General features: G+C 35.9%; 2 protein-coding genes across 6 annotated transcripts; one reads left to right on the top strand and one right to left on the bottom strand.

The window, feature by feature from the left end:
- Window positions 1–318: 318 nt before the first annotated feature.
- LOC127240968 (truncated transcription factor CAULIFLOWER A-like) lies at window positions 319–2,492 on the bottom strand. 2 transcript variants are annotated; one of them, XM_051259842.1, is made up of 8 exons: window positions 2,091–2,492; window positions 1,811–1,964; window positions 1,646–1,707; window positions 1,375–1,474; window positions 1,263–1,304; window positions 1,085–1,126; window positions 858–954; window positions 319–717 (listed from the first exon to the last, which is right to left on the bottom strand). In XM_051259842.1, exons 1-8 carry the CDS (start codon window positions 2,315–2,317, stop codon window positions 707–709), a joined length of 735 nt encoding a protein of 244 aa, XP_051115799.1. In that variant the 5' UTR covers window positions 2,318–2,492; the 3' UTR covers window positions 319–706. The 2 variants fall into 2 exon arrangements, with proteins under 2 accessions (XP_051115799.1, XP_051115802.1); XM_051259845.1 differs by having other exon boundaries at window positions 319–711.
- Window positions 2,493–4,784: 2,292 nt separating this feature from the next.
- LOC127266261 (CBS domain-containing protein CBSCBSPB5-like) lies at window positions 4,785–9,705 on the top strand. 4 transcript variants are annotated; one of them, XM_051296457.1, is made up of 15 exons: window positions 4,785–5,139; window positions 5,298–5,491; window positions 5,973–6,141; window positions 6,272–6,404; window positions 6,504–6,674; window positions 7,084–7,162; window positions 7,257–7,370; window positions 7,493–7,559; window positions 7,792–7,897; window positions 8,018–8,076; window positions 8,187–8,296; window positions 8,431–8,540; window positions 8,630–8,715; window positions 8,847–8,936; window positions 9,122–9,705. In XM_051296457.1, exons 2-15 carry the CDS (start codon window positions 5,328–5,330, stop codon window positions 9,365–9,367), a joined length of 1,704 nt encoding a protein of 567 aa, XP_051152414.1. In that variant the 5' UTR covers window positions 4,785–5,139; window positions 5,298–5,327; the 3' UTR covers window positions 9,368–9,705. The 4 variants fall into 4 exon arrangements, with proteins under 4 accessions (XP_051152414.1, XP_051152424.1, XP_051152407.1 ...); XM_051296467.1 differs by having other exon boundaries at window positions 5,278–5,491; XM_051296450.1 differs by having other exon boundaries at window positions 4,785–5,160.
- Window positions 9,706–9,936: the final 231 nt, after the last annotated feature.

Below are 9,936 nucleotides of genomic sequence, written 5' to 3'. Positions count from 1 at the left end.
TGGGGAGACCCGACCCACGTACAAGAGTGGTTTTTAATTAATTAATTAATTATATTGTTTGTCTATGCAGCATATAACGCCACCAATCACCCGGCCCTGCATCTGCATCTCATAATTAATTGATAAAAATATTATTTGAAGCGTCAAGCTTAAAGCGTGTTTATTGGCAGAATAATTAAGACGGATTTCGGGCCATCTTCACGGCCCAATTACTGAAATGCGAAATTCAGCACAACTATATATATATTAGTATGAAAAAAATATTCTTGAGCATGACAAAAATTTAGACAAAGTGTGCTGTGCTAACTTGACATTCACAGTAGATAAATAAATTATGTTATATGGTTCAAGACAGTTCCATGAGAATGAGCACGTATTTAGTACAGGTTAATTTCTAACAGTACGTAAATGAACCTATAATAGCTACAGTGCTACACTACACTACACACATTCGAAGTTGAGTTCAATTGGCACATATATATATATATATATATATATATCAAACAGAAAGTAACAATACGTGCTAATTAATAGTATATATAAGATCAAATTAAATTAAACGGTTGGAAGTCAGTACAGTTTGTGTCCACAACCAACTTAAGTTGCCGCCACCTTCATACATTAGCTAGCTCGATAGGGCGGGCTGGCTGGCTGGCTGGCTGGCTTATTCAGGTTGCATGGCAGTCTTCAATTCTCTGCTCCCAGCTCATACTGCAGCTAGCACCTCATCACATTACTAATTATATATATAATTACACTTGATTCATTCTTTAATTATGAGTCTAGCTTAGGTAAATGAATTAGTAGCATCCTATCATTCATATATGCATGCATACAGTTAATTATAAAATTGTTACCTTGGGAAAACCCTACCCTGCTGCAGGTAATTTCAACTGACGAAGATTCTACCAATGTGGCTAAGTTTGTGTTGCCGCCCTCTTCAAGCCCGTGTAACTAATTAATTATATTGTTAAATTAAACAACACACAGGAAATTAATTAATTGACCAAATCTACTCAACTTAAACTCCAAGAAGAGAACAACTTAAATTAATTAAATGCATGCATGCATGGCATATATATACCTTCTTCTGGAGACAGTTGTTCTCTTCTTGGAGCTCTTTATGCTGCATGCATATATATATATATATATATTAATTAACTTAACTTATTAATAGAAATCATTTCCCTTGATTATCAATGAGAATGAGCTAGGACACTCGGAGTGGAGATCATGCTCATGCATATATACACTGTACGTACCGTCCTCTTGAGATAATTTATGTGGTCAGTGAGAATGCTTCTCTGCAAAAGTAGCAATTAATTAACTATTTGTTTAATTACCTAGGTATGTATTAATAAATAAATGAATTACTTTCTTAGATCGAATGCGGTCAACCCCGACTCGTAGTTGGCGCTCCAATTGCTTCAGCTCTTTCATCCCTAACCCGCTTAGATTTTCCCCAGCTAAATGCCTGTACGTTAATTAATTTGTTATTATACATTCAATTCAATTCAATTCTTAATAATTATTTAGAGTGGATATATGATATATAATTATGTGATGATGAAAAATGAAATAAATTGAATCAATAATAATAATAATAATAATAATAATAATACTAGTATTAAAGATATGTACTTACCTGTCTTTTGCTTCTAGTGCCTCCACCTGTATTCTCAACTCCTCAATTTCATTTCGCCAAGCCTGTCGTACAAATGTTTTAATTACTCAATTAAATAATAGAGTGATTAGCTAGGTAGTAGTAATATAAATTATGAGGTTAATTATGTTGTGTTTTAATTTGTACCTCAAAGGCAGTAATGGGTGCAGGAGCAGAATTAGAAGCAGAAGCATAAGCAGATTGGTGGTGATGATAATCATTAATATTATCTGCAGGGGGAGGAGGAGGAGGCTTGTTGATCCCGAGTTGAATTTTGTATCTGGTAATAGTTCTGTTCATGCTGCAGCAGACCAGCACCGATAGCCAATATATAATTAATTAAGCAGCAAAGCAAAGCAAAGGTAATTAGTAGCTAGTAATGAAATGAATAAAGAAATAAGAACGATCGATGAATGAGAATATTTACTGGTGGCTGGAGAACTGGTAGTGCTTGCCGGAGGGGGAGAAGATGAGGATGGCGACCTCAGCATCGCAGAGGACGGAGAGCTCGAAGGCTTTCTTGAGCAACCCATTCCTTCTCTTGGAGAATGTCACCTGCCTGTTGGTCGGGTTCTCTATCCTCTTCAGCTCCACTTTCCCTCTCCCCATTGGAATGGATAGATATGATCTGCTCCTGCTCCTGCTCCTGCACATCCACTTGTAATTCACATCCACCTGCCCTGCCTTAAGAAACAAGACAACACTAAACTACACCAATTAATTACTCAAGTGATCTGGAGAACAGATCTAATCAAACAGGAACAGGAACAGGAATAAGCCGACCACCTTTGTGTTATATATATACATATACATATAGATACACACAAAAACACCTACACACACATCCACCCTTTATTTACTCGATATGCCGTCCAAAGGTGTACTCAGTTTTATTATTATTATTATTATTATTATTGTTATTTGACTCATGTGTGTAAATAAATAAATAATACGTAGATATTTTTTATATATGGCCCATAATTATGTAAGTCGTTGACGTAAGCATTATTGTGGTAGAAACAGTCGTTTCGTGTGCATAGATCATCTATCTTACAGTATTATACTATTATTACTATGCAGTACCTCTAATTAACATTACCAAAAATAAATGAATATATCCATTAATTTAAGGGAATATGTCCTAGATGCATGTGTAGTCTAGTGAAGTATAGTGTAAGTAGCAGCAAGCTAGCAGCTGTCTCTCTCCCTCTCTCTCAATCCCATATTCATTTAATTTAACTTGTTGAAGCAATCAATTATATAATAATCCTTGTAAATATAATCCTTATTTTTGCCAATTTGAGAGCAGCAGCAGCAGGGAAAGTAAGCATAATCTACATAGATATATATATATATATGTATGTATATAGCAAGACTTTATGAAGACTTGCTAATACAATAATACATTTTGTGATGAGTAAATTAATTAAGTGGAGTGCAAAATTGGGAAAGTAAACCAATAGCTAGCAGTGTGTGTTCTTATACTACTTTTTAATACTAGTATTTTTTATTTCAAGAATTTGAATTGAATAAGATGAATATGAATTGCTCCCATTTATAAAATAGAGAAATGACGAGGATGATGATGCATGTCTTGGCGCGCGGCAATGGCGAAACGAAACGTAATACAAAGCGAGTGTAGGAAGAGGCGAACATGGAGTCGACACGTGCCCCCGCCAATCTTTAAGTCTATTAATTATATTTATATATTATGTTGATTGAGATTTGAGATTTTGATTGAATTGATTGATTGATGGTGAATATTTCATCAATGTGGACTGTGGGAATATGTATGTATGTACGTATATCTATTGTGCACAACACACAACACTACACTACACCACACAACACTCACCGCCAAAGACAAATTAACGGGTACGGGTACGGGTACTACCGCTACTAAATACTACTATCACTACTACGACTCTGCTGTTCCTACTTTATAAATATATACACACATTTAGATTAATTTTGGATGGATGATTTGGGATTTTTGTTATAATTTTGTGTTATCACCTTCTTGGCTGGAATTTTTATTTAATTTATACATATATATATATATATATGTTAATGAAGGTGCTTTAATTTGTATATGTTTTCTTATCTGATAGGGATCATGTCATTAAAATAAATAAAGATTTGTTTGTTTTGGATGTTGGGATGAATGTCTTTTCTTTCTTTTTTTTAAATATAAATTTATATAAGTAACATAAAAAATAATATTTTTTATTAAATTTTGAAATTTTTGTGATATATATATATATGTTGTCTTTTAATAATATTAAAAGAGAATTGAGTAAAAAAATAGTTGGATGGACACATATGAATAATAATGATAAAATTCTTATTCTATGCTAATTTACTTTACAGTAATCAATCAGTCCGCACTAGTTTTGTCTTTGTGGACTCGCCACAACATCATATCATTCGTTTTTTGACCAACTTATTATAAAATTCTATTCTATTCAATTTTAATTAATTCAAACACACATACCTATATATATATATATATATATATATATTATAGAGTGTGTAGTGATTTTCATTTGGAAAATCTTTTATTTTGAGACCACTTTTCTCTTTAATTTATTTTTTTCTCAGTGAGAATTGATGGGTGATGAAAACTGAAGCCATGAGGATATTTACCAACAAACTTACTTATAAATAAAAAGAAAAGTGAAGGGACATTGACATTGACATTGGTGGTCCACTTTGATCGATCCATCTCTTGAGTCGTAAATGTGGTTGGACTTATCCTATCCCATTCTGACCTTTTTCTTTTTTTACCTTTCCACTTTTCACTATGAAAATTCCGTGCCTTAGCTTCAATGAATCACAAGGGCCAACATACATACCATTGATTACACTCCAATTCATTAATAAATAATAATACAATATTAGTCAGTAGCTCAAAATAAATAACTCAATTTTATTATTATTATCAGTCAGAGCAGAGTGGGCTTTGAAATTGGAACGTTTGGGTAATGAGATAGGGAAATAGGAACCGGCCGACATTACCCTAACCCAGCCCACTACTGTAAATATTCCTTGTCCGTTTGTTTGTTTGTTTGGGTTGATAGTGATCAAATCAAAATAAGAACAACCGGGGCGGGGTGGGCGGTGCTACGTGTTGAGGCGCCATTGCTGATTCCGACGGGGGCATGCAACCTTACATATTAATGGATGGATGAACGTAAGGAAGCAACCTATCTGGCACCTCATCTCATCCGTTTCTGTACCGTTGCATTGTCTCTTCTCAATCTCAATCACAATCACATCCCCTCTCCTCCGCGCGCCCCGGAAACCAATTCAATTCCCAGAATATTCATCCAGAACCAGGATTAGGGAATTGAGGTGCTTTTTTTTTTTTTTTTTTTCCAAGGCTGGAAGAAGAAGAAGAGGAAGGAGAGAGAGTAACATAAATAAGGAAAACGGATTCCTCGTTGGCTAATCGTCATTCATTTTCCCGGTTAATGGTAAAGCTTTCATTTCGTTAGGTAAATACGTGTCTGTGTGTATTTTTTATGGTTTCCTGGTGACTGTTGGATTGAGATGGCCGAAGATTTGTTTGATTTTGAGTACTTTCTGAGGTGATCGGATGCATTTTTTGATAGATGCGATGAATGATTTTTAGGAGGCGAGCTGTTGCAATTGATCGAGCACAATGCCCGGGAGTCAAGGGGGTTCATCGTCGCGAAGATGCTCATTGTTGGGGAGCTCATTGTCTCAGGGCAGGAAAAAAGGCGCCGCTAGCATAAACGGTGCCGCCGGTGGGGCAGTTGGAGATTCCCCTCGTAGCCGAAAATCTTTAACCGCTTCCCGCTCCATGTATGTTCTGCCCCCTTTTATTTTAAGCATTGATTTGATCTGAGATGCTTATTAATATTCCTTGCCATATAGAACAATGTTCGTGCCTAATGTAATGCTGTTTAGTTTGTATATATAATGTTATGCAATGGAATCGTATCCACCATTGTTTTTTTGAAGCACAACTGAATCCGTTTATCATGAAAAATAGAAGTGAAAAAGCATTAGCTTCCTTGTTCAACATGTACATGAAAAAGGACCACAACTACATATTCACATAACATATCACCTTGAGCAGACATACATTTTTGTGTAAACCTGTTTCATTAATTTTAAGGATGAGCAGAGCACAAAAATTTGTGTTTCATCTTTTATTGGCTCCTCGGTGATGCAAGGGGATGTGGGCAACACAATAATCTCTCATGTAACTACATTGTGATTTGAATGATCAATCACTTCACTCATATATATATATATATATATATATATCTACTTGCAACAGGGGACTCAAAGGCGATCGGACAGTGAAGAGATTGCGGCTGTTAAGAGCCTTGACATTACCTGATAGTACAAACATCAAGGAAGTGTGTCGTCGAATGGCTGCACATAAAGTTGATGCTGTGTTGCTTACAGATTCAAATGCATTGCTATGTGGAATCCTGACAGACAAGGTATGGTCTGAATAACGATGGAACGATTCCCCCCCCCCCCCCCCCCCCCCCCCCACCTTGGGGTTCCTTACAATTTGACTGACTTAAAATGATGAATATGTTGGGTAATGTGGCGTTGTTACGAATAAAGGATATAGCTACTAGAGTGATTGCTTGCGAGGTTAATCCTGAGGAAACACCCGTTTCCAAGGTTATGACAAGGAACCCTGTGTTTGTGCTTCCTGATGCTCTTGCTGTTGAAGCCTTGCAAAAGATGGTTCATGGTAGGTTTTAAATTCATGATGCTCAATCTATGTAGCACTTCATCAACCTTTATCTTTCTTTTGTTTTGGTCTTTCTAAGTTGTATACAATTGTCTGCAGGAAAGTTTAGGCATTTACCTGTTGTCCAGAATGGAGAAGTTGTTGCTCTGCTTGACATTATAAAATGTTTGTATGATGTCATTGCTCGTATGGAGAGGGCAGCTGAGAAGGGAAAGGCGATCGTAGCTGCTCTTGTAGGTGTTGAGAAACAATGGGGATCATCAGGATCTGGTCAGCAGATTATGTTTCATATTCTATTAGTAATTTACATCCAAACTCTGTAAACTTATATCGAATGGCCATTTTTACGGCCCTCATATGTTTTTGTAGAAGGCCATATTATCTGATCATCCTATCCTATATATGCTTTTACAAACTCTAGCTATATATGTTTGGAGCCCTTTCTGTAATCATATACTGTTCTTTCTATAGAATAAGAGAAACTTTACCTTTTTCCCCAAATTTTGAACAAATATTTTTGATCAAATCTTGCAAGAATGGGTATTCATCAAGTAAACAATTAGTGACATACTCTATATACATTCAGTTTTGTTAAGGTTGCTTTGTACCAAGTTGTTGTTAACATCACTTTACCAGTCATATTAATGGATACATACATATTCAACTTTTTCATATGCAGGCCCCAACACATTCATTGAGACACTTAGAGACCAGATATTTGGTCCCTCTTTGTCTACAATAATTCCTGAGAATTCAAAGTAGGTAATACATTTACTTGTGCTATAATTAGTATTATGAATATATTTGTCCGCTGGTATATAATTGAAGTTCTTCCATGTTTTTTTTCTTTAGGATGGTTGAACTTGATCCCAGTGAAACAGTGCTAACTGCAGCAAAAAAGATTTGTGAACTTGAAGCAAGTTGTGCTATTGTGACAACAGAGAACAAACCTCGAGGAATACTCACGTGAGTTAAAAGAATTGTCACCTTAGCATGCTGTGGACAAAACTAATAAAATATATATATATATATATAGCAACTGTCTGAATTTTAACCTTATTATTCTCTCTCTCTCTATGTATAATTAGTTCAAAAGATATGCTAATGAGAGTCATAGCTCAGAATCTTCCACCAGATTCCACTCCAGTAGAGAAGGTATTTCTCTACCATTGCCTATAAACTTCACAAAAATATATATTCATCTTATGCTGGTCCTTCTACTTCAATGTTTTAAGTGTTAGTTTATCTTGATAATCTATCATTTGGTAATCTATATATATGTGTGTATGTGTGTGTGTCTTTTAGCCATTACATTGCACAAATTGAGGAGTAATTTGACTTGTAGCATTTTTCTCTCTCCAATCCCTCAATTAATAATAAAATCCAGGTGATGACTTCAAATCCAGTTTGTGCAAGAATTGATTCGCCAATACTTGATGCTCTCCATATCATGCATTCTGGGAAATTTTTACACCTTCCGATTGTTGATAGAGGTTAATATATATGCTTCCACTACCTTCCTCGATCATAATAAGTATACAATATTTTTTATTATTTATCTTTATTTTTTTGCCTGATAAGCTGAACTCAGGTGTCATATATTATTCATTCAGATGGACTGCTTGTGACTGTTGTTGATGTGCTTCAAATTACCAATGCTGCTGTGTCCAAAGTAAGTAGTTGCATCCATTATTTTCTTATATAGTCCTGAACCTCATGTGCTTAATTAAAAAGATCTCTAAAATGTTATTACCACCCAATTTTGAATTACTTGTACTGCAGGTTGGCATTACTACTACTGGGATTAGTAACGAGACTGCAAGCACCATGATGCAAAACTTTTGGGACTCTGCAATGGCATTAAGCCCAGATGATGGGGATGACACTATGAGGTTGTGGCAGGCATTGTGATTATTGTGCTCGACACATTCAATTCATTAATATCTTCTACACTATATTGTATTTGTATGTTTTTCATTTATTGACATGTATGTGTATTTTTGTTGGGATGATGGGCGTGCTGCAGTGACATACGGTCTGATGGAGGAGAGACAGTTGCTCTTTCACAGTATTCTTCTACTAGTTTCATCTTCAAGATTCAAGACAGGAATGGCAGAATGCATAGGTTTATATGCGGTATGTATGTCCCATATAGAGAAAAGTACTACCTATCTAAGAAATGTAGTTTGAAGAATTCATAATATTACTATTATTGTGGTGCGCAGAGACACAGAGCTTAACTGACCTTGTAGCAGCCATCCTTCAGAGGATAGGAACGGACATGGACTACAGAAATGTTCCTCAAATTATGGTATATATCCCTCCCTCCCTCCCTCAATTGTTTATTTAATTTGAGAGTCATGAATTGATCATATATAATTATTAATGACTAGAGAGGAGAGTAGTTATTAATTATATATAAGGGTGGCAATGGCATTGCAGTACGAAGATGAAGACAAGGACAGAGTGATACTTGCATCGGACAGTGATCTTCAAGCCGCCGTACACCATGCAAGGCTTATTGGTCTGAAGGTGCCTGCCTGCCTGCCTAATTTATTCCTTCTTCTTCTTCTTCTTCTTCTTACTAGATCATCGACCAGGTTATCTTTCTTAATTTATAATTCGAGAGTCAGTCAGTCAGGCAGGGTGACTATATCTATATCTTTTTTATTTATATATCCAATAATTAAATAATGCAACGCAACGCAACGCAACAGGGATTGAGACTATATATAGAGTTTCCGGGATCTGGCCGCCATCAGAATCATAGAAAGGCTGCAGGAGGAGGCTCGAGCTCAGGAGACAGCAGCAGCAGGCTGAGATATGCATCATCGTCGTCCTCGCCATCCCCAACGTCATCGTCATCATCGTCAACATCAGTATACAGCGCTGTTGCAGCTGGAGCTGCACTTCTTGCTGGTTTAAGCGTCTATGCATTCATGAAGAGGGCTGCTGCTGGTTGATGAATATTCATCCATTTTATATACATATCTACCATTAAAGAGTCACTCAGCCAGGCCAGACCCAGACCCAGACCCAGACCCATACCCATACCCAGAGATGCATTAATTCTGCAGAATTGATGATGATGATCAGTTACATATATGTATGTACTGTGTGTGGATGGAATTGTTGATTTGATTATGATCAAAAACGAAGTTGAGATCTAGTAGTAAGTAATTAGGATGATACCACGTTGTAGGAGACAAGCGCGTATGTTGATTACTAAGACATTGACAGACACTACTATAGTACTGTAACAGCATGCCCGAAATTTATTACTAGTGTATCATCATCATCATCTTATGTAGCAACAATTGTATGTTCATGATTTTGGATTGAGTTGAGTAATCTGATGGGAAGGAACAAAAACAAAAGTTATGGGTCCATTTAGTAAAGTGGAGATCTAATAATAATAATTAGTAATGAATATTTAAATAAAGTTGTGGTGTGTATCCGTGATTTAAGATTGGATGGGCCACAAATCTATATATATGCTGTCGGTGGTGAGTGAATGAATATATATATATAT

This window comes from Andrographis paniculata, unplaced genomic scaffold, assembly GCF_009805555.1.
Source record: "Andrographis paniculata isolate CXL003 unplaced genomic scaffold, ASM980555v1 Contig18END, whole genome shotgun sequence".
NCBI lineage: Eukaryota > Viridiplantae > Streptophyta > Magnoliopsida > Lamiales > Acanthaceae > Andrographis > Andrographis paniculata.
This window is presented reverse-complemented; position numbering and strand designations above follow the sequence as displayed.